This window comes from Oreochromis niloticus, linkage group LG17 (genome assembly GCF_001858045.2).
Source record: "Oreochromis niloticus isolate F11D_XX linkage group LG17, O_niloticus_UMD_NMBU, whole genome shotgun sequence".
Lineage (NCBI taxonomy): Eukaryota > Metazoa > Chordata > Actinopteri > Cichliformes > Cichlidae > Oreochromis > Oreochromis niloticus.
In genome coordinates, this window is record NC_031981.2 from 22590274 (window position 1) to 22615581 (window position 25308).

At 42.8% G+C, this 25308-nt stretch overlaps 1 protein-coding gene across 1 annotated transcript; it reads left to right on the forward strand.

Annotated features, from left to right (window-relative positions):
- The first annotated feature begins 17908 nt into the window (after positions 1-17908).
- Positions 17909-25149, forward strand: LOC109195296 (uncharacterized). The gene has a single exon (XM_019347334.2). It carries the CDS (start codon positions 21676-21678, stop codon positions 22843-22845), a length of 1170 nt encoding a protein of 389 aa, XP_019202879.1. The 5' UTR covers positions 17909-21675; the 3' UTR covers positions 22846-25149.
- Positions 25150-25308: the final 159 nt, after the last annotated feature.

The following is a 25308-nucleotide window of genomic DNA, read 5'->3' on the forward strand; positions in this document are numbered from 1 at the left end:
TCATGTGAGAGGAGGAAGATAGAAAATGGACCAGACTGGGACTGAGATGAGTCCATCCACAACACGAGGTTAGTCATCTATTAATGTTTTTCATGTGATGCTCTTTGAGTCTGAGAATAAACTCAGGAACTCAGGAAAGCAGGAAATAAAATGAATTTGTCCACTTTAAAGAAGAAAAATGTTTCTGCAGAAAAAATGCCTCAAATATGATGAAAAGCACCCAACAAGATGCACAGGGAGACGTGTGTGTCACAACCAACAATGACCATTATTTACCCTATTTACCGTTCAGACTGGAGCACGCTCTTAGAAATCTGCTTTCAGGGTCTTTTTCAGGTTCCCTGCCAGTACAAGAGGCGCTGGTCAGTCACAGTTTCACCTGCTGGATGAACACAGGGAAATAAAGGTCTGCCTGTCTGATTGAGATGAGCTGTGTGCATAAATCAGATGTCTGATGGCTTTTCTTTGCTCATAAAGCCTCATTTCTCCTCATCAATATGGATTCTCTCGAACTCCTTTGTGTGGCACGTCGTCTCTCTCAGGAGACTCAGACCTAAAGTGTTCAAACCTCCATGACACTTCCACAAACTATCGACTGACCTCTCCAGCTCTTTGTTTTCCCACAGAGCACCTCGCTCGCAGAGGCCATTTTGTTTTCACTCCATTATTCAGAGCGACTCTCAGTTTTACTCTCAGGAGGACTCTCAGTGTTTTCTAATGTTTTCTGACCAGGAAATTCATTCAGTGTGAGCGTTAGAGCCGAAGGACGGAGACCGTCTCCTACAGAAACACCTGGAAACCATCCAACCTGCTCAAGATCGAAGCTGTGACTCCAAGGGAACTTTTCGGGGAGGTTGGAGAGGTCCTTGATGTGGATCAAGGGCATGAATCTGTTGATCCATGCTGTCTCACAGCAGTTCCCCAAATACAGACGTCCAACTCTCATTTTGCTCTTTTGTGGTTTGCATGTCCAGGTTTTCTCAGCCTGGTGTCTTAATGATAGGCCGACAAGCCTATACAGGAGGTTTTTCCAGGTTTAAAGTTTAGATGGTTTAACAGTTTCTCTTTTCTTTGCTCTGAGAGAAGAATGCGGGGGCGCTTTTTAATCTGTATCAGCCTGCACACAGCTGCAGCTGCATCTGCAAGCTCCTTTGTAACCCACCTTCTCCAAGTCGGATCCTGCTGTTTGTGAGAGAATCAAAGTCATTTGTGTTGTCAGTGGTGCTGTTCTGCTCTTTCTGAACAGAAAAGCTGCAGCTTTCTCTCCAGGTGGATCTTTGTTTTAAAGTATTTGGAGTAAATTTGTATCTTTAAGTGCTTGAAATGAAGTCGTTTGCTCTCCTGGGAGCCCATTACTTGCTGATCTAAACTGTGCATCTGACTCTCACCACAGAGATGGCTGCTTTTTTTCTGTCTGTAGCTGTGAAACTGGAGAAAAGAATATAATTAAGGCAATTTAGTCATCATCAGGCACAAGTTTCCCACCTCTCCCTGCACACTCTGCATCTTCCGTATGAATGTAAAGACATTGCACACTTTCCTGTTTCTAAGCCACAAAACTGCATGAATAAGAAAAAGAGGAAAGTTTCTGTCATTTTAGCAGCTTTGAGCATTAAAGGACCATTTTGCTTTCCTTCCCTTTGTGGTGGCTCTCATTAATGTGTGTGTTGTTGCAGGGCTGCTAATATTGACACGTCACACATGTTAATGTGAAATCCAGCAGAATGTGTAGATTATGTTGTTGCCTTTTTTTCATTTCTTCTGTTGGATGTTGTTGTGTTCCGTTTTGTGTGGTTCCCTGACATAAATAAAGTTTCTTGCTTCTTTTTGTTAAAGTCTGCTCATTTCTGCACCCTCAGTGGATATCTGGATGTCTTCATCATTTGCCCAAAGTGAACCTTCCTTCTGCTCTGCTGCTGCTTTTGGATTTGCTGTGGGTTGGTGGGTTTTATGTCGTCACTGTCTCATCTCGCACTCAGGGTAACGTTTGTTTCCCAGAAGGCTGCGGGACACGTCTTCAAACAGACGGCATGAGCAGCTTCCTCCAAATCCCCTCGACAGCGCCGTCCTCTCTGCTGCCGCTACAACAATCGAACCTGCTTCAATTGAGGCTGCGGGTCGATCTCTGAAAACAGAAGGTGTGATGTGAAGCTCCCGCCTCCTTCCCATCAGCCCCTGGGGTCTGCAGCAGCTCGTATGAACAGAGAGGATGCTGCAGTCCTGCTGGAGAGATTCAGACAGAGAACCTCACCGTGTGCAGACTCCTGAACATTTTTCACTCCAGCTTTCGATCACATTTAATATTTATGACTCCACAGAGCTTCTCCACTGTTTGTGTCTCATTTCCACTCTCAGCTACCTGCAGAACTAACATCTGGAAATGAAGTTTGGATACAGCTCCATTCACTTCAGTTTGCAGTTTCTTCTTTAACGGGTCAGGTTGTAAGGAATAGTACATAAATCTATCACCACAAGGGGGCAGCACCTTAAAGTTGTGGTGTAGCTTAAATAAATATATCAGCCTGAGGTTTGAATGTCCACTAGTGACCAACTATCACCATTAAAGATGAAGAGCCACCATCAAATTGATCAAAGTTGTCTGAGCTGGGATAAAAACCTTTCTCATTACTCTGCCAGCACTCACAGTCGGTCACTTGTGGACAGTCCAGGCCTCAGTTGCCTAGGTAACCGCTAGTGATTATTTCACAATGCGTCAGTTGAAGTTGCTGAATAGCGTTGAGTCTTGATAGGCTATGGTCCTCCTCCAATGAGGATGAAGCCAGCTGTTATGGTGTGTCATCAATCCATCCATCTGGAAAAATGACCACATGTAATCAAATCAATCAGCTGTAGTGGGACTGCACTGCAGATCAGACATCTCTGACACCAAGACGTGTATTTTGTTCCTATAATGGTGACTTCATTTCTTCAGCTGTGTTTGATTGCATTAGTTTGGTGGAAGTTGGAGTCATTTTAATGCTTGGAAAGTCATTACAGACAGAATCTGTAGGCTCTGGTACACTGAAAAAAAGGCCATGTTGGATTTACTTGATTCAATAGTGGACATTGGTTGCACACAAATGTTTTGCTTTGGCAGAAACTTAAACAATTGAGTTCAATCAACACAACTTGTTCATATTCAATAAACCTGTGCATTTTGTGTTCATAAAACACAATTGAAACATGTTTAGATGAAGTAAGTTGAGCTCTTGGAATATTTTAATCCTTCACAATTTTGTCATTTTATTTCAACACTATTCAATAACTTTTACCCCAGTACTACTTGGTCACTTAAATACTACACGTTGTCTTCATATTACATAATATTCAACAAAGTCTAGATCCTGGTTACCATAAAAATTCAATGGATCTACAACAACTACCATCCTCCTATCTTTATCCTGGTTGCAGGGGGGCTGGGAAATAACGCTGAAGTGATAGGTTTCAAGGTAGGGTACACCCTGGACAGCTCACCAGTCAATCACAAACAACCATTTGCACTTACATTGACAGGTAATTTAGAATCGCCAATTAACCTGACTCTAACAACTGCATGACTTTTAACTGTGGGAAGAAACCAGAATACCCAGAGAGAAACCAGTGCAAACTAGCCAGATTGTGGATTTGAACCCAGGATCTTCTTACTGTGAAGCAACAGCACTAACCACCATGCCACATTTAACAGAAGTAGGAAAGCTATGATTTCAAGGCTTGATGCAGAAGTTTTTTGTACGTTTTTGTCCTTGACAGGTTAATCCACAATAAATAGCAATAGCATACACGTGGTGCATGTAGTTGTCTGCCTCTTATAACTCCAGTGTTTTCCTGCAGTTTGACATCTCGTGCGATCTTGTGAATTTCATGAGTTCAGCAACTAACCACTCTTACTAGATTGTATCATGTCATCTCAACAAGGACAAATTAAGTTGTTGAATTTCGTACAGATCCTTCATGATTTAATTATGTTCATAGAAACATGAAATTATTGTGTTTAAATTACAAGTTAGACTTTTTTAATGTAACAACCACCCAATTTACTTTTTTCGGTATACCAAAAAAAAGTAGAAGCGGCTGCTCGATTTGACTGAGATCGAAGCCTTCCTGAAACCACGATACAAAGCGCACGAGACTGAAAGTTATTGACTTACTTCACTCGAACATGAAATGAACAATTTAATCTAGTCTCTCTGCATATCATGTAGTTTCTACACTATATAGTTACACTTAACTTTAAAGCAAGATGCACTTATGTTAAATACACGCAAGATGCTTACGTAAATCCAAGAGTTGGCCAATCCCTTTTTTTCAGTGTAGAGGTGAGGAGTGAAATTCATCAAGACCAGCAGTCTTACAAAGAACTAAATCTTGCAACCAGACCTTTGAGACCTGCATGTTTGTAGAGCTGGGCACAACAAGTGAAAAAAAAACTGGATTGTTATTGTGTACCTCTATCTTAGACCAGTGTTAATTATTTTTTTCATAGTTTTCACCATTCACCTTTTTTCATTATAAACCTTCGTCTGGTGTTATTTCAATATGATCGGCAGAGAGATTGTAGATTTTCTAGCCAGGCTGACAAAAGTCAAGTTATAGCAACAAAACATCCAAACAGGTTACATCACATGTTTCGAATCAAACTGTCTGTCATGTCCCTGAGCAGGAAGCAGATTTATGAATCATTAACAGTTCTTGGAGAGCATCAGGTTTTACTGAAAGACTGAATGATTCAGGTCCAAACAAACTTTCACCTCCCCTCTGGATGCATTTTTAAAAGGCTCCTCCACTCTGTGGTGGGGTTAAATGTTCAAGTTTATTATCAGCTTTGTGTGTGTGTGTGTGTGATGTTGGCATGTTTATGACCATATGAACTGTGACAGCACCCAGTGATGGGGTTCCCGGTTTGTTTGTTTCAGGACTCAGTGAGACGCCCAGCGATGGTTCCTGTCCTGTAAACTGCAGCGACCCTGAACGCACAGTCTGCAGGTCTATCAGTGAAAGATTGATGAGCCGAGGGCCCAAACACAGCTAGTTCTTACCGAGCCTGTAATGACACCACGACAACACTGCAGACATCTGCTTGACAGCCCGAGGCTCAGCTCGCTGCTTCTCCACCACATTAAACTTCCCATGCCAACAGATGTCATCTCTTTTTCCTTCACCGGTAAATCTGCGCAGGAACAACACAGCAGCAAAAACAGATCAGTGCCGCACGCATGCCTCCACCAACATGTGAGCAGGTCTCCCAGAGCTCCACAGAATAAATGAACTCCAGAATAAAACCAGATTTCTGCCTATAGTGACTGGACTTCAGCACCTTTCAAGCCCTGCATTACAAAGAAAGCTAAATCCACCAACATCCACACAACTCCATCAAATTACACAACATTCAATAAAAATAGATTCAAAGAATAAAATGAGCAGTTCAAAGACATTAACAAATACAAAGTGGAGCCTGGAAACAGACACACTGAGAATAAATAATCCTCTGCTTTGTGTCCAGACAGAAAAAGCTGCTTCTATTTTTACTCCCGCTCTCAAAGGAGAGAACTCACTGATCATTTATAGCCGCAGGTCCAATTAAAGCTTCCACAGGAGGCCGAACTCTCTGCTTTGTGTATCTGGAGCAAAAATGCTCAGCTCAGAGAGTCTGCTGTGGTCAGTAAATCCTGAATCAGCTGACAGCAGGAGGAAACCTCTGGAGCACATTAGAGACCACTTTGTGTTTGTCCCCTGGAGCTCACTTTAGTCCCACTCTGATGTGTCCTTGGTCTGAAGGACTTGGAGATAAAGTCACATGACAGTGATGGAGGAAGGGGGGTGCGGGGGACAGGAATACATGAAAAGACCAAGTTCAGTTCAGGGACTACAATTAGCAGACAGCTAGCAGCTACACCCTGTTTTGCCACAAAGTCAACAAGGCCACATCCCTAATAATGCAAACTTTAACCCTCAATACAATTTAAACAGGTATGTTATAAAAACCTTAAAGGTGTTATGAAGGGTTAAATTATCTATACAGACCAAAAATGTTGTGTATAAGGATGTAATTATGTTTATTTCTGCTGGAAAGTTTTAATGTGGGAGTCTATGGGGACCGACTCACTGCTGGAGGGATGTGGGGACATGTCTTTTGGATCATTCTCCTCACTCAATTATTATTGTGCCTCCTAATAATATGCATTATTAGATGGATGGATGGATGGATGGATGGATGGATGGATGGATGGATGGATGGATGGATGGATGATCCAGCTGTTTCAACTCCGTTTTAGGGTAAGGGTCTACAACAGATTTCTCCATCTGGCTTTATTTTGTGGTGAACCTTTGCCAGTAGGTGATTTGGAACAACAACAACTTATTGAACACCTGGCAAAGTCACTCAAGAAAGGGGCGGGGGGGGGGGGGGGGGGGTTATGGTAGAAGCAAAATAATCATGTTTTAATGATGTCAGGTGAAAAATGAAGCCAGCACTACAACAGCAGTTGTAGTTCCTCTGGTATCCGACAGGGGCAGCACTGACTCAGTCCTCATAGACTCCCATGTTGAAACGTCACAGCAGAAATAAACAGCCTGATACACAAACCGTTTTGGTCACTATAGATCATTTCCCCCTTTAAAACAGCTCTACTTTGAGATGAGTTTTTTCACTTCCTGCTTCCATCACTTCCTCCTTAAAGCCTCAATTTCCCATGATTCCCTGCAGTCATTACTAACCTGCTGAGTCGGCACACTCTGATCAGGTAAATTGTGGCCGTTAGCCTCCTGTGTGGTTTAATGCAGTGTTAATAAAGCAGTGCAGCAGTGTGGTGATCGGGTCAGAAAAAGAGAAATAACCAGAGGGGATTGTGGGTAATTCAGCCGATTAGAGATTAGAGAGTAATGCAGCAATCAGAGGGTGAAGTCTTACAGCAGGTAATTACCTCCACAGGACTTTATTTCCCTCTGAAGGCTGAGGAGGAGGAGGAGGCTAGGAAAAGTTTTAAACTCACGCTGATTAAAACAGTTTTAACAGGAGGAAAAAAACTGAAACAGGTCACACGTTTAAGACTAAAAACAGCATCCATCCACTGTTTTGATGAGGCAACCATCATTATGAGGAGGTTTAAGTTTAACTGGGTTAATTCAACCCTCCTCCACATTTCTTCAGTCATGTGATCTGAGTCTCAGCATTTTTAAGCATCCATGACCTGATTTTAGAGCTTCCTTTAAACGCTTCATTAAAAAAAGCCTCTTCCTCTGGACTTCTGAGGATATTTACCCTTGGACCCCCTGGCAATGGTTTCAAATACCCTGTTACTAGACTGCATTGATCTTCATTGCCCAAGGCTTATTTATCACCTTTAAACAGAAGCACCTTACCATCAGACTCCCCAACTCTATCTGAACCTGATTTTTTGGGGCAATCTCTATTACACAGAGTCTTTACCTAAAACCAAGAAAATAATGCTGACAAAATTCAGTCTTTTAGCTCTTTCACTGCTGGACCATCCGTAGGCACAGAGGTAAGTTCCCCCCACGGTGATTACTGCTGAATCACTTAAACAGCACCTGTCTGATAAAGTCAAGTAGAAGATCTCATTCTTTAAAAAAAAAGAAAAGATCTCAAACAGCAGAGCATCACACCACAAAAAGAAACTAAAGAAACAGCTGAGAAACAAAGTCGGTAACATCACCAGTCTGAAAGGTTACAGAGACATTTCTGTGGCTCCATCCACACATGGAGAACACCTATCCAGAACCTTCCCAGGAGCGACCGGCCAACCAAAATCACTCCAAGAGTGCATCAACGACTCATCCAGGAGGTCATAGAAGATCCCAGAGCAAGATCTAAGGCTGACTTGGCTCAGTTAATGTCAGAGGTCGTGATTCAACAATAAGAAATTAACTGGGTAAAAATGGCCTCCAGGGAGAGTTGAAGGGGAAAACCACTGCTGACCAAAAACAATCATCTGGATGATCCCTGAGACATCTGGGTCTGGTTACATTGGCCGTCATAACAGCATTTCATAAAGACAACATCACAGCAGCAGGTGGTGGTAGTGTGATAGTCTGGGCCGAATTCTACTATCTACCATAAAATCGTGGAGGAGACCGTCTGATCATAAGTTCATTGTCTGAAGGTCAAAAGCAGCAGAACAATGATCAGAAACACATCAGCAGGTCCACCTCTGAATAGCTCGAAAGTGTGCAAGTCAAAGTTTAGACTTTAATCAAACTGCAGGGCTTTGGCATCATTGTAGTGGCATGTTGTTCATGCTGGAAAACCCTGCAGCGTGGCTGAAATCACAGTTCTTCTGTCATGGTCCAGACTGGTGTGTTTGGTGTTATACTCTTAATCCAGGGTTGGCTGAGCAGGCATTCTGAGTTTCCCAGTCTTCAGCGTGGCTACCCAACTTCCATCAACCTCATTAGTAACTGCTTAAAAGGAGTAGCTCCTGCTCCCAGTCTCCTTCACATAGTCAGCCTCCTAATTGTGGTAATCAGGTTCTTTTGTCCTTTTTTTGATCTGAAACGTGTCAGTGTGACAAATACACAAACACTAGATTTTCAGCCCTGTCCCATCCTTTCTTCATGGTGATTGGTTGATGAGAGAGTGGCAGCACTAAGGGTGCTCCAAAAGTTGAATTATTTCTCAGCGAGTCTCTCTGAGTGCAGAAGTCTGCAGGCTGGGAGCTCCTCGTTTTTATCAGTTTGTGTGTTTCTGTCTTTAATTTGTTTCATTTCTCCCTATTTGTAGCATCGGTGCACTCAGGCAGCACAAAGCTCTATATATAAAATTAGTGTTGTTTTGAAGGCTGAAAGGTCGCACTGCAACTGCTTTGTATTTGATATTTTTATTAGATTTTAACACTATAAGTAGATAATGGCGCTCCATGTCTCTAATGTCTTTATTAAAACTTACTTTGCTGTACAGCACATCTACACACCAGCACATCCTGTCTCAGTCATACATACCATCCACTTATTGTTCTAATCAAAGCCAAAACACTTCCTGCAGATATCATCTGAGCGTGTGGCTAATTAACCCTTTCATTTTTGTTCTTTCACTTTCCTACAAATCTTCAGAAAGTCAGAGGATAACACATGTGTGTAGAGTTTTATCTGATTAGTGTATCTTATTGCGGCTTCAGATGCATTAAAGCCTCCTAATCCCTGCCATCCATCACTGGCGCTAGTTTATCAGGCAGAGAGGAGCTGCTGAAGCAGCTGAGGCGGCGACTCGGCGGCGTGAGCCTGAAATCGTCTCTGTATCGAGCTTCCACGAGAAACGCGCCAGCCTCGCCTTTCAGAGCATGTTGGGTTGAGCTGCGTGGTCCTCGGGGGCTCCGCCTGCACAACACAATAAACTCATTGGCAGCTCATTAACAGAAGGTTCCTTCCTCACGCAGCTCACGTTCACACACAGAAATATGAAGCTGAGACAGCAGAGCTCGTTATGTTGGCATCAAACAACTTCATTCTACGCTATGAGAGCACTGCTGATTCACTTAAAGGGAAGCAAGGATAATAATGATGATTAATACCAGTTCTAATGTTATTTCAGACTCATTTGTCATTTATGAAGTGGTCAGTGAAACAAACACGAGTTATTTCCACTTGGATAATTTGTCCTATTTACGCGAAGGCTCACGGTCACGCTGCGTGATGCCAGCACTGAGTGAGATGGATCGGACTGTTTTCCACTGTTTAATGCAAACACACCACATTTCTTCATTTCTGTTTCACTCGTTATAGCAGAGAACCACACAGAGCGTGCCCTTTTCTCTTCAGCCAAAAATTATACTTTAACAGCTGTTTTTAATTATTAGTTAAGAAATGCGTAACACAGCTTATTAAACATGAGGCACTGAGGAAATGATAAGTTAGACAAGAAAAATAAAACAGAGTGGGGTGGGACTGAGATGAGTGGGAGCCGCAGTCCCTCGCCCTCCTCGATCCAGAGAGTCGAGCTGACTGGTGGACGTTTGGTGGGTGGACACGGTCAACAGAGCCTACATGAATAATACAGATCCACCGCCCATGATAACTGGGGAGAGGGGCAGGGTAAAGACGGGACCTGTGAGCGCTGACCCCGCAGACTCAGAGCAAACACCTGTCCCACATGCTGATGAGCCCTGAAATCATTGCTTACGGTTATTTTGCTGTTTGTATAAAAACTCAATAAAAAGCTTTAAACCTGGTTTTCCGCTCATTCACATCTCTTAAGTATGAACTGAATACTTCAGAACCAAAATGGCAGTGAACCTGCTGATCAATAACCTGCTCTGACCTCCTGATTGAAGTCAGGTGACAGCCTGATGGTGTCACCTGGAGGTCAGGAACGTACCGATGGAGCACATTTAAACTCCAGCTTCAGAGAATTCACAGCATCCAGCTGTCAGCGTCATTTATGCACAGACCGACGGAGGAAGCTGAGTGATGTTTGTCAGTTTCCTGTGATGACAGGGTTGATGTAAATTCTCTCTCTGCGCGCTCTGATTGGTCAGTTCTCTGTCAACTTTCTGCCTCAGGGATTCACGTCACATCAGCCACTTGGTGCTTTTATCTTCTTCCTCACTCGGGGTGAAGAAGAGCTGGTTATGTGATAAAAATTTAAACAGAGTCAGTTCAGACGCGTTCGCTCAGACGCGGCCTCCCCCTGAGGAAATCAGTCCAGGATCATTTGTCAGTTCGGCTGCAGCTTATGGATTTTTGCTTATAAGCCACTATAACTCACTCTGTGCTTTGCTGCTGCATATCTGAGGGGGCAGGAGAGAAAGAATGAGAGGAGTATAATTTGTCTGCCGGGGACAGCATGAAGACATTGTCACTGATATTTTCAGCTTTGGTTCTCTTTGAGGAACAAAGCACAGTGAGGCCAATCGATCGGTGCAGCTGCTGACCCCACAGCTGGACTTTTTAGCTTTGGTACTTCCTCATTTGTAAGTGCTGAAGGAGGAGGAGGGTGTGGTTTGTCTTACATCTGAATACACAAGCTGTGTTAAAGTGTCATTTTTCAGGCAGAGCAAACATTTGTGTTATTTCAGTAGAGATGAAAGTGGACTGATAAAAAACCAAACAAGTGCAGAGTAACAGCAAACAGGACATATTCTATGTCTCATCATAGTTTCAGTTTCATTTTCCGCTCCTCCCTTATGCTTCCTTTAAGGATAAAAAGCTGATGCACACAAAGTTCCCGTTGAAGGACGGGCTCGTGTTCAGTGTGAAGCTCTGTGGACATCAAACAACAGAAACAGAAATATTGATCATCTGAAGTGAATTAAAGCGAAGTGAAACTTGTGTGCAGTCCTGAGAAACTGCTGCTGATCAAACACCTCCAGCTGGTACATCACATATTCATCCTGAACCTTCCTGACCTCTGAGTTGAAATTCAGACTGAAACCCGAGTCTGTCACAGGAATCCGGATGGAAGCGGAGATGATGAGGACGCAGAGATTAAAAATAGCTGTGGATGTTCTCAGGTGTCCTACAGAAACAAACACCTGAGGCCACAGCGGGATGGAGGGAGCTGTAGAGGATGAATTCGCGTCCTGAACATCAGAGGAGGCGGGGAATGAAAACACGATGCAGCACTGCAGCAGTTGTGAAGAAGCGATGCGAGGCTCACAGCGCGATTTGAGGAGAAAATGAGATTTAAAGATGAAGACGAGATTAAAACTTCTTGGTATATAATTGCTGGATGAATTTCTTAAACGGAATCATCTCACAGAATGAAATCAATAAACGAAATATAACTCACTATTAATGGGAACATTTTGAGTGCAGTGGTGTGAGTTCAGCTTTACTGGGCTGATTGGTGAGTCCACTGATAACAAACTAAAACACAGAAACTCAGAACCAAAATCTAAAACCAACACAAGTAACCAAGTGAAGATGAGCTCAAAACTGAGGAGCACAAACACGAGGGACAGGACTATATGTACACATCTGACTGATTAGGGATGGGAACAGGTGGGAACAATCGGACAGAATGGAACGAAAGAAAAACATGGAAAAACCAATCAAAGTGAATATCAAAGTAAACACAGGAAATAAAACAATAGATCGACCAGTATAAGAAGGCACTGACATATGGAAATTATGATGACAAAGACTGAGAAGATACCAAAAGATACCAAAACCGAGGGGACAAGAAGAGGAAACACTGAGGAAACCAAATGTACAAACTCCAAAAATACTGAACAGAAACTGAAGAGCACACAAACAGCAGACTCCACATAAGGGCACAATCCCTAAGCTGATGTGGCCTCGCATCACATGCAGAGGTTAGCCTGCTAGCTGGTCTGTAGGCTCAGAATGGTAAAATCAAATCAAATCAGAGGGTTAGAAACAGAACTGCGGCATGTCGTTATATTAGTTTCTATTAAAATGTTTAATTTTATCTCTCACTGTTGTCCTTTTTAGTGCAGTTTAATTTGATAAACCTGCTCAGAGATAGGTTTGTGAGAGTGAGGAGCTGGAGAGCATCGTGTTGATAATAATATCAGCAGAACATGAGTCATCTGTGTGAGAAATAAAAGGGGGAACACCGTTTACGTGGTTTGTTTTGGTGGCTGCTGAACAGTCTGTGGCCGGGGGCAGTGAAGGAATTCAGAGCGCACTAAATCATCTTCAGCCCTGTTTGCATTCTTACTCAGATTATTTCATATTTATGTAGACTCACAAACAGCTCAGATCAATTTTTAATAAGACAACACAAAGCTGGCTCCTAATGGTGTGATCAGCTCCGATTGCACACTGACTCAGCTCATTGATATTTTTACTTTTTAATTAACTAAAGTGTAGCTCTCACATTACTTAGAATTAACCTCAGTGTGCGCTTGTTGTGCAAACTCGTATCTCTGCTCATTAAAATGTGCAGAAACGTCCCGAGGTCACAGCGTGGCTCGTGGTTTCTGAGGTGAGCCTCACAGTGAACACACCAATCCCACCAGTGTTCCTTTCCACTCCGTTTACTTCATCACGCTGCTTTCAGTGACACCTGAGGCCGTCAGGTGAGCTGCAGTCAGCACTGTTTGTGCTGCACTCAATCATAACAGAGTCAGATAAACTGTACAGATATCAGTCCATCCTGACAGGAAGCAGAAACCATTTCAAAGAGACAGCAGGTGAACAGGAGAGGCAACAAGACAAAAAGGGGACAAGTTTTGGTTCATGGTTTACGTCTCAGCCCAAACTGTGAGAATCAGAGTCCCTGAGGACCCATCATCCTTTACAGCAGGGGTGTCAGACTCATTTACATGGTGGGACACAAACAGCACACTTCAGTCCTAAGTGGGCCGAACCAAAGAAACTCTCCTGTCTCTCAATCTAAACAAGTTAAACTAAGAAGTGCTCTTTCAACAGTACATCTGAGTTTTTCCATGAGAAGAAATGCTGCCTGAGTAAACTAAGGAAATGTGTGTGACACTCTTTGGACTTCAACTGTAAGAAACAAATGTGCAAAGCAGTGGACAGAAATCTGAGATTTTCAGTGACAAGCTTTCATTTCCCTCTATGTGACTGTGCACATACATTTTTATTCCCGCTTCAGAGTAGGTAAAAATACACTCCGTTTCCCCTCCTGTCACATGACCTGAGCTCTCAGCTGATGATGTGATCAGAAATAGCTGCTGGATTCTCTGGAGCTTTGTTCTCAGAGTCTAAGAATAGAATGATTCAGCGTGAAGAAGCTTTGACCTGGTAGTGCTGATGGATTTCATCTGAATCGAAATCAGACAGCATCTCTTTGCTCGTGTCCCTCTGCCCCTTAGCATCACCCGACCTCCATGCTTACCTGTCCACCTGCTCCACGTGAACCTGTGCTGGGATTTGAAGCTTATTCTGAGCTTGAATGAAATGCTTTGAGGTTTAAACTGTGAATATAAATCCGGATCAGACCGTTTCTGTTTGTCATACATATGCAAATCAAAGATTTTTATTGAGGACTGCTTAAAAGAGATTAAACACAACTCGTGTTTTTTACACGTCTTTCACTTATTCAGCGGAGATGAGGCGGATTGAAGAATCTGTCCAAGAGAAAACTGAATGCTGACAGAAGAAGCTTTTCTGTTTGTTTATTCCCACAAATCTTCTTCCTCTGCTGGGAGAACTCTTTTATTTATCCTGGTTTATCCTTATTAGTCCACCCATCAGATGGACGCTACCAAACGCGTTTTAAATGTTTATTTATGCAGTCCTGACTCCACGTGTCTGTGAGCATTACGGCAGAGTGACTCAACTCTCGTCGTCTTCTGTAAAAGATGCCGCAGGGTGAGGACGTCCTGATTCTAACATGTGATTCATGTTTTTCACACCCACACCATCACTTTACTGAGACGTGTCAGAGTTTGGCTTCTTCAGCCTGTGAAGCCATGACTGCTGAAAGACCCCTGTGAGACCAGCGACACCTGAGTGAAGCTCAGAACACCTGATGCTTTTGGCATCTTTACATTGTGGAATTGGTTGCAGTTGCACATTAGGGGGTTTCCACATCCCCCATCGTTTAAATCGACCTCTGGTTTGTTTTCAATCTCGGTGCAGTTCGTTTGTGCAGGTGTGAACACAGTAATCATACTCGAGTCTGGACCAAAACAGCTGCACTGGCACCCTTTAGAGGAGGTGGTCTTGACCCCAATCCGAACCATCTACTAGGTGTACGTTTAAGCTAAACATTGTCCAGTACAAACCTATGTTTTGTATTCTCAGTGCAGGAAGGTGCTATAGACGTGCAAAGGTCTGTACAGGCTGACAGCTAGCATGAATGTCTCCATGTTCTCTGATAGAACTCAGCACCTTCTTCCTGTATTTACTTTTGTTGCTCCCGCCCCAGACACATCTGACCAATGAGAGGACTGAAGTGAAACAAAACAAAGCAAAACTACAAGTTTACAAACTCATCAGCTGAGTTGGACCAGAGGTAAAGAACTACAGGTGTGAAAACACCTTTAGGGACCACTTCTCTGGCCATTTTTAAATCCACTCCAGACCCTCCTTTTCTGCTTGGATTTTATTTTTACTTCTTTTCGCTCATATTTATTTGTGTATTGTATTTTTATCCATGCTTTTATTTCATGTCGTACTGTATTTATCTGTATTTTAATGTATTTTTATTCCAGTATTCAGCACTTTAGTCAGTGCTTGCTGTTTTCAAAGTGCTTTATTTGTAAAGTTTTCTTGGCTCTCCACACCTCAAAGTTTAGAGTCAAACAGGACCAGAAATGGGGATAATAATAAAAATCAATACCAGTGCCTGGGAGTTGTGAGGTAATAGTAAGTAAAATATTTGAATGGCCAAACCCAGCCAAAGAGCAGAGACAGAAAACAGAGATGAGAGTATTTTATGGTGGGCTGTTGTATATTACAGCTGCTTTATTCTAAGACTGCTGGAGAGCCTGAGGCCAGATGAGCAGAGGCTGTTTCTATGAAAGAAACAGGATTATTACAGTAATACTGCATGATGGCATTTCATCAGTACCTCAAGGCAATCCCAGCTGTGTGAACAGCTGGATTTCTGTTTGTTCTTTACAATGAACAAAAGCTGCAAGTGCAAACTGCTTTTCATATATTTGATACCCGCAGTAAACGATCAGCTGTGTTTGTGTTGTTTCACACACAGTAAGATCAGCTTTGTTACTATATCTAATTATCTGAGGTGAATTCCTGCCCGGAAATCTGGAAACATTTGTTTTGTTTTAGAGCTCAGTGAGGAGCACCTGAACGCACCGTTATCTTTACAGTACACCCTCTGCAGAGCAGCTCCTGTGGGGCGGGGCACACGCTGAGATCATTAACCTTCAGTCCTCTGAAGGATGGACGTTCCTCAGTGAAGGACTAGTCCTCCATAAAGGAGAAAACGTGAGTCTGTAATCTGCATTCAGATGAGCTTCCTTTGTTTCCAACTGCAGTCCAATAAGATGATGACCAGGAAGCGTGAAGGAGCTGTCAGCGTGCTTGTCCATGCAGACTTTAAGTTTGTGGAGTCCTCGCTGGTCTGATTTTAAAGCTGCTGCATTCAAAGATAATTTCAAACTAATTAAATTCAAAGAATCAAAAAGAGTCTAACAGTTCATCAGGATAAAACTCCCAAACACAAGCTCAAAAACACAGCATTTCTGCTGTGCAGGGAGGAGCACTCAGATCTAACACCCATTACATAAACACATGGAGCAACAGGGAAGGTCAGTTTCTGAGGATGTTTACTTTTGGGGCCAAGAAGTCAGATGGTTTGAAAGATGAGTGACGGAGCCAAGTATCAGTCACCTACAGTGCAGTCTTTAGATCCCTTCCCCAACTCACACTTGCATCAAGTCACCACATGATACTGTGGCAAAATCCTGCAGTGGTTTCCTGCTTGACCCCCATTGATGGTAATGACCCATGCTTTTTCCTCACACCTTGTGTCACTGAGAATAAAAAACCAGGGGGCTGTGTTTGGGGACTGGTCCAGGATTCAGACAAAAGAATCATAGTCCTGAAGCAAAGGGCAGAGTAAACACTCTACAGATGCACGATAATAATGCTGAAGCCCCAGAAAGTGCAGTCCACAACCTGATGGGTGACATTGTCCTGGATACATCAGCTGAATAGCTTGGAGGACATGATTTGTGCAAAACTGAGAAACCAAAAGCTGGACTAAACGGTTACATTTACATCCAAAGTTTAACAATGAACTAAAAGGTCTGAAAATGGACTTCTTTCATCATCTGATTGCTTTATAATTTTCTCTCTGTGAATTGTGTAAAATACAAATACTGCCTACACAGCCTCCATGCAGCGCAGCCTAACAGTTTTATCAAATACAGCAGGAATCCCTGTATTACTGTAAACAGAGAGCTTCCTGAACATAATTACAGAGACATTTTCAGCAATTCCTGAGGCCGATTTGTCTGTTCCCATATTTTCACATATCCAGATGTAATTCGCAGGCAGGATCCCACAGGACGTTTCATCTGCACTTTCATTTGGTTTGTTTGTTCGTCTGTGGAAGTCATGATGAGAAGTGGAAGAAAACCAGTGAGTACAGCCTCTCCACATGCAGATTTTATCGCCACTGTGATTAATTAATGCTCCAGCAGTTAGCCAGCCCTCAGCAGCTCGATGAGCGGAGCTTGCTTGTATGGAGACGCTCGATGTGCCGCTGAATAAATTAACATCCTCATTGTTGTTCGTCATCAGTGAGTTAGAGCTTTAATTTGCAGAGTTAGAAACTTATTAATATGTGGTCCCAGGGACGTTTAAATGAGCTGCGAATATTCAAAGAAGCATCCATTAGATCCACTCAGGAGCTCCTTATCATGCTCCATTGTATTTCCCATTCAGCTCGCACACAAACACACACATCACAGCACATTCATTAGAAACTGATTAATCCATAAACACTGAGGTTTGTGTTTGTTTCAGCTCATTAAACATTTAAAACTCACACTACCTGGTTTTTGTTTCACAACCCACCAGCTCAGATCAAGCCCCAAACTTCGTCTCAGTGAGCTGCTGCATGGAACAACACTTTGCCTTTATTTACTTCAAGCCACAACAGCAGTCTGCTCCTCATATCAGCACACAACAAAGAACAGCAAAACAATTGAATACAAAAACCTTGCAGGTAATACTGGTTCACTGTCCTCAACAGACTTCAGAAAAGGTCCCAAAACCTTCTCTGACAATCCTCATTTGTCATTCATTATCCCTCAGCTTCTTTCTAGTCTGAACTTTGACGTCATCTTATCCAACTGTCTGAGTTTTTAATCCTGAACATTTCCTCTGCTTATTATTTTAAATCTTTTTTATTTTCCTGTTTGCTGATTTCATCCACAGACACATGTTGGTGTGTGACTTAGACAAAAGCCATTGTAGGAGCCATATGAGTTGCTCTTTTTTGACTAAGTGGGTTGGTTTAAATGGACTCAGTGTATTGGTGCATGGGTGTGGGGCGTGTCTCATGGGTGTGTTAGATGATAAATGTGGTTGCACTCACCTGTTCACCGCACCTGATGTTGATGAGCAGAAAGGTAGGGTGAGCATGAGGCAAAACTTTCTGTTGACCGCAGCTTGAATGGTTTGGAAGTATTTTGACTGTAACTTGATGGTTTTTGTATATTTATCCACTAATTGACGCCATAGGCCAAGTTGTTATTTGGCATACTAATTGGTGCCAATTGGTAATTGGTGGTGAGTTGCAGTTATTTGTTTGTTCAGTCTGTGCATTTGTATAGAGGACAGTTGCATGTGGAATAAAAGGAGCAAATGTTACAGAAGTGTATTTTATGCGTTTATTGTTGCGCGTCAATTGCGTCCTCATGTTTAGCCTGCCGCGGCCTTTGGTTGGAGGAGCCGCAACAAATTGTCAACAAAACTTGTAGATTTTATTGGATTATTTATATGTGGATGAGTTTTATTGATCAGAGTTTTATGGTTTGCTGTTGCCTTTGTCCACACGCTTTTAGATGAAGCCTTTGGCTACACAAAACAGATTTCTTTCAGGAGTCTTATTCCCCTGTTAGGTTTCAGCAGTACAGCTGCATTAGGCATTGTACTGATTTGCTTTCTAGTTATTGTGCATCAGGCGGCTGAAGCTATTGGCTTGGGAGTACTGCCGCAGTTTGTGTTTAAGACAGTTTGTCTTCCTCACAGCTGATGGTATGGAGGTACGTAAATACCCACCGCTAGTATGTACGGAAGACTAGGTTGAGTGAGTTAGGTTTAATAGGCAGATAGTGGGGGATATTGCTCCTGTTAATTGTGTGTATCCAAGGTTTTATGAAGTGAATGTCATCAAGTTGATGTGTTGGAATGAAGCTGTGTGGCATAGGTGCAGTTCAGTGTTTGGATTTTGTAATGCTTTGAAGAAAAATGGAGACACACCAATTAATACCATGTGTTGATGTGGATGGAAAGAAAAGCCAGCCGAAACCGACTGCTAAGGCTTTGGAGAGTCAGATTGAAAGGCTTCAAACAGAACGTCACACTAAGATTAATAAAATTAAAAAGGTCATAAAGGTTATTAAAGAGTTAAAGCAATCTGAGGATAATGTTTCCACTGTTCAGGCTCAGTTAGAGAATTTGTCTGTGTTGCTTAATGAGGCAACTCGTCTGCATGAAACCTTGCTTCCTTTGCTTCCTCAAGAAGAGCAAGAAAAACAAACTGCTTGGTTCAAAAGTGTGCGGGCACATAATACTAAGTTCATGGAAGAGATAAAGAAACGGCTTCATGATGCAAAGGGAAACCCTCAGAGTAAAAATCAGGTGTCTGAGCTTGATTTGCCTCAGTTAAATCCAGCTGATGTTAAGTCTTCTGATGTATTACCTGCTTCTAGGCACGCCGGGAATGTTGGTAAAGGTGATAGATGATGTTAATCCAAGTGATAGCATCTCTAATGTTGGAAACAAAAGTTGTAGGAAAAGCAAATCATCACTCAGTGGCTCAATGGTTTCATCTGCCTTATCAGCACGCATAATGGCAGAGGCTGACATGGCTGCCCTTCTTGTTCGACAGAGGTTGTTGAAAGAAAAGCATGCTTTGGAAGAACAAGAAATACAGCTTAAGAAAAGAAAGGAACTGCTTGACTTAGAAACTGAAATAGCAGCCTCAGCAGCAAAAGTGAATGTTTTAAAAGCTTCTGAAATGTCCCGAGTATCAAGTGCGGTTAATGGTAAATCCGATGGAATGAATTCATATTTAGAACGAGAACAGGGGAGTTTAGGCGTTTCAAACCTGTGTTACCAGAGCGACCATATCAGGGTGTTGATGCAAGTGATCATCAAGCGCAGGTATTGGATGTAAAGCCCAAGGTTAAAAATACTTTTCAGCCCAAGGTAGTTTCATTGGAACAGTCCGAGACGAAGCCACAAGTATTTCCAGGTGCAGTTTCGACTACTCAGATGATGTCGCAGTCTCACATACAATCAAAACATTTTACACATACAGAGCAAGGTAGTGAGGGTCATGATCATCTAGTCACCGTTTTGAAGAAACAAAATGAAATTACAACTTTATTGGCTGAGCAGCAGTCTGTTTTTGCTACCGAGGCGTGACATTCAGTTCTTTGATGGTGATCCTTTGCAATATCAAACATTTATGAGAGCTTTTGAGCACATGGTGGAGAGTCAAGCTCACAGTGCTAAGGATTGTTTATATTTTCTTGAGCAATACACTAGAGGCCATCCAAGAGAAATGGTCAGAAGCTGTCAGTATATGCCTGCTGAGTATGGATATGCTCAAGCTAAATCTTTGCTCCAGGAGAACTTTGGCAATTTGCTGAAAATTGCTGCTGCCTGCATTGAAAGGGTCAGTAAATGGCCGCCTATCAAATCTGATGATGTGAAGGCTTTGCAGGAATATGGGTTTTTATTGAGGCAATGTTGCAATGCAATGGGAGACGTTGAGTCTTTGCATGAGTTGGATGTCTCTGCTAACATGCAAGCAGTTATAAAAAAGTTGCCTTATAAGCTCAGGGATAAATGGAGGAATGTTGTGTGCGATCTGCAAGAGAGGTTTCAACGTAAAGTGGTTTTTAGCGATGTTGTTGAGTTTATCGAAAGGCAAGTGAAGATCGCAAGTGACCCATTGTTTGGAGATATACAGGATCCTCCAACAGCCATCAGAAAAGAGGTGAGGAATGTTAAGTCTGAGTTTTACCCTAAGGCTAAGAGGAGTAGTTTTGCTACTACAGTGGCCAAGGTGGAAGGGAAGATTGAGCCAGCGTTGAGGCGAGAGAGTGGTTCAGTTGTGACCAAGGTTTGCTTGTTTTGTGGAGCAGGACATATGTTGAATTTGTCATTCATTTGAAAGAAAGTTGCACTGTGAAAGGTTCTCTTTTTTGAAAGAGAATGGTGTGTGTTTTGGTTGTCTGCGCATTGGGCACAGAAGCAAGGACTGCAGGAAACGTCTCTTGTGTAAAGTCTGTAATCAGAAACACCCCACACTCTTACATATCCACTCAAAGCAGAGGGAAAGTGTTCCAGTGCAAACTATAGGAGGGGGAGAATCACCAGATGAAGGTCCTTCATGTGCTGTGCAAAGCAGTGGTGTTACTGGGGCCGGTGAGCAAAATAGTGCTCTATCCATAATACCAGTTAGAGTGAAGTCCAAGAAAGGTAATCAGTCACTGATAACCTATGCTTTTCTAGATCCTGGGAGCTCAGCTTCATTTTGTACTGAAGGGCTCATGAATAGGCTGAATCTTTCAGGAAGGAAAGCTGGCATTCTGTTGCGGACAATGGGTCAGGAGAAAATGGTCAGTAGTTATGTTGTTTCAGATTTGGAAGTAGCTGGTTTGGATTTGGATCACTACTGTGACTTGCCTGACTTATTTACTCAGAAAAGTATGCCTGTACATCAATGTAATATTCCCCGACAGGAAGATCTGGATAGATGGTCACATTTGCGCCATATTAAGATACTGGAGATAAATTCCGGGGTAGACCTGTTGATCGGGACCAATGTGCCCAAGGCTTTAGAGCCATGGGAGGTTGTTAGAAGTCAGGATGGTGGTCCCTATGCAGTAAAAACTATGCTGGGTTGGACGGTGAATGGTCCTCTCAGAGAGGATCGTAAGACTGACATTTTTGATGTGAGTGTCAATAGGATTTCCGTGGCAAGATTGGATGAGCTGTGGGAACATCAAATGAAGGCTGATTTTTCCAGAATGTATTCAGGATGAGCAGTTTGCTTTGTCTAGAGAAGATCAGCAGTTTATGAAGTCAGTGATGGACTCGGTTAAGTTGGTTGATGGTCATTATACCATTGGTTTAACTTTTAGGTGCAATCAGGTAAAAATGCCAAATAATAAGGTTGTAGAACAGCGAACTATGAGCCTTAAACGGATGTTTATCGAGGATGATTCCTGGTTGACAGGGCAAAAGTTTCTTGCTGAACCAGAGATTAAGTGGCCAGTGAAACTTGATTTTGGAAAGATCTCGTCAAATGATCCAGAGATTAAAATGGCCATTCTAGTTAATGCTGTTGATGCAAATGAACACAAGAGTGCATCAATCAGGGACATCAAAAAGGCCTACAGAAAGCTGGCTTTGCAGTTACACCCCGACAGAAACCAAGACGACCCGCAAGCCCTGGACAAGTTCGCAGACTTGGGGGCAGCCTATGAGGTCCTCTCAGATAAGGAGAAAAGGAAACGGTATAACATGTATGGAGAGGACGGGCTCAAAGAGGGTCACCACAGCTCTCACAGCGATATCTTCTCCAGCTTCTTTGGTGACTTTGGGTTCATGTTTGGTGGCAACCGACAGCAACAGGACAGGAATATTCCCAGAGGAAATGACATAATACTAGACCTGGAGGTTACACTGGAAGAAGTGTACTCTGGGAACTTTGTGCGTGGTGAACGTGAGTTGAAAGAGGCAGTGGAAGGATGGAATCGGGCACAGATTCATGAGATGCTGCTGCAAAAGGGCATAAAGTGGATTTTTAATCCTCCTGCTGGTTCCTATCATGGCAGTGTTTGGGAACGTCTCATAAGGTCTGTCAGGAAGGTGTTAAATTCTGTTTTGAAAGTGCAGAACTTGGATAATGAAGGCCTTTGTACAGTTCTTTGTGAGGCAGAGGCTATTGTGAACAGTAGGCCAATAACCAAAGCTTCTACTGATCCTAATGATTTGGAGGCCTTGACTCCTAACCATCTGTTGCTGCTTAAGACCAAGCCATTGATGCCACCAGGAGTGTTCCAGAAGGGGGACGTGTATGGAGGCAAGTACTGTACATGTCTGACCTGTTCTGGAAGCGCTGGGTTAAGGAGTACCTGCCCCAGCTTCAAGAGCGTCAGAAGTGGCAGAGAATCGGACGGAACTTCATTCCTGGGGATGTGGTTATCGTTGTCGATGATTCTGCGCCTCGTAACTCTTGGGTGACTGGAAGGGTTGTGGAAGCATTTCTGACGGTAAAGGACTTGTGCGTCGGATTCGTGTTAAAACAAAGACTGGTTGTTTGGACAGGCTGATCATTAAAGTGTCTTCTACAGGAAGCAGAAGAGTCATAAAGATTGACTTTTTCAAATGTCTATTTGTATTAATGTGTATTTGCTTATTTTGAATTGAAATTGTATCTTTGAACATTTGATAAAGGATTGATCATGTTTATCAATATGTCTCCTACATGGTAAGTATGATGTAATTATTGCTCTAAAATAATTAGGGGCCGGTATGTAGGAGCCATATGAGTTGCTCTTTTTTGACTAAGTGGGTTGGTTTAAATGGACTCAGGTGTATTGGTGCATGGGTATGGGGCGTGTCTCATGGGTGTGTTAGATGATAAATGTGGTTGCACTCACCTGTTCACCGCACCTGATGTTGATGAGCAGAAAGGTAGGGTGAGCATGAGGCAAAACTTTCTGTTGACCGCAGCTTGAATGGTTTGGAAGTATTTTGACTGTAACTTGATGGTTTTTGTATATTTATCCACTAATTGACGCCATAGGCCAAGTTGTTATTTGGCATACTAATTGGTGCCAATTGGTAATTGGTGGTGAGTTGCAGTTATTTGTTTGTTCAGTCTGTGCATTTGTATAGAGGACAGTTGCATGTGGAATAAAAGGAGCAAATGTTACAGAAGTGTATTTTATGCGTTTATTGTTGCGCGTCAATTGCGTCCTTATGTTTAGCCTGCCGCGGCCTTTGGTTGGAGGAGCTGCAACAGCCATGTCTATTTACCTCATAAAACATTCCTGTTACTTTTATTCATTAATCCGTCCCAGTGAGACCCTGTCATAGAGCAAGAGGTGGGGTAGGGTCTGGACAGTGTGCAGCCAGAACAGATATTTATCATTCATAAACCAACGGAAATGAGAGACAATGAGTGGAAATAAAGACACCTGGTGCCAATCATAAAGGTCCAATCAGGACTAAACAGGTGTTACCTTATCCACTCTTCAAACATCCATCATGAAGACTCTGTAGCTGTCTAAAATGGGTCTGCCTAAAGACACAACAGCATCTGTGCCAGGATGAGAACACGGGGCATCAAATCCATCAAATTGCTCTGAGCTGAACCTGAAATGCGCAAACAGAGGACATATTCAGAGGAGCTCACTATATTCTGCTTTACAGCAGAGCCTTTGAAAGAGTCAACACTCTGTTCAGTGCCCCGGTATCACAGTGATTGTCACACAGGCCCAAACTTCAGCTAAACTGATGAAATCCACTCAGGTCTGCATGTGAGGAGAAACTCTGAGGCAGATTAATTCAGAGGCTGCTGCTGCAGAGCCATTAGAGGAGAACGCTCGAAATGTGTAATGAGTGCGGGTGTCACAGGTGATGTTCAACATGCAGCAGCAAAATGACTTCATGAATTCATAACGAGAAGCTGATTGATCCCCAAACAACCCACAAACATTAGTTAATGGGAGTCAAGAGCGTGAGGTCGGAGTGGAGCCAAAAAACAAACGATGTGACAAAACTCCCGAAACACACAAAGTTCTCGCTCTGATCGCAATCGGAGGCTGGGATAACGAGATGTGGAGGCTGAACCCACAGCAGTGCTCGTCAATCTTTTAATCAAATCTTTTCTATTAAACACGACTCTGAGCCGCGACTCCCTCCTCCTCCTCATCTGCTCCGTTAGAGAAAAGGCGCAATTAATCAGAGATCATTAATATCTCTCTCGTCATGGCAGCTGGAAATCCTGTTACAGCTGAGCAGTGGGGAGACAAAAACGTGATGACCCTCCACATTCATTAAATCTCATCCAGGATGTGTAGCTTTGGACACCTGAAGGAGGAAGAGCGACGGTAGGAGAAGAGAACCTGAAGGCTTATGTTTAGTGGTGGGTCTGCATCATTCTGAACAGATTCAGAGGACGATCACTAAACTATAGTTTAATAAGGCCAAACTCATCTCAAGGTTTCAGTCATTCTGAATAATACCCTGAATATAACAGACTGAACTTTGCCAATTGACCTCCTTCCTCCTGCGTTGCTGTCTACAATCTGAAAACAAGTCAAAATGATCATCTCTAAGCAGATTTCTGCAGGGCCCCATTACAATTCAGGTAATATCCATTTAGGCACGTCATAAATACGTCAGGTAACAATTCAAGGACACCTGCTCTTCTTCTACTGTTCCATTGTTGGATGTTAATATTCAAGTTTCTAATTAAGAGGTCAAAAAGTCGGACACAGTTTTTTTTCTACTCTTTTGTATGATGTCACCCAGAGAGGACACAAGCCCCACCCAGAACCCCAGAATAAGCCAGTCGTCTTAGTGGGGGTTAAAAATTTGGGGCTGTCATGTTGGTTATGTAGTCTTCAAATAGTTCCCAGTCGTGGTAAGCGGGCAGTTGAAATGTGTGCTGATAACATACAGACTTTTTCTTTGCCT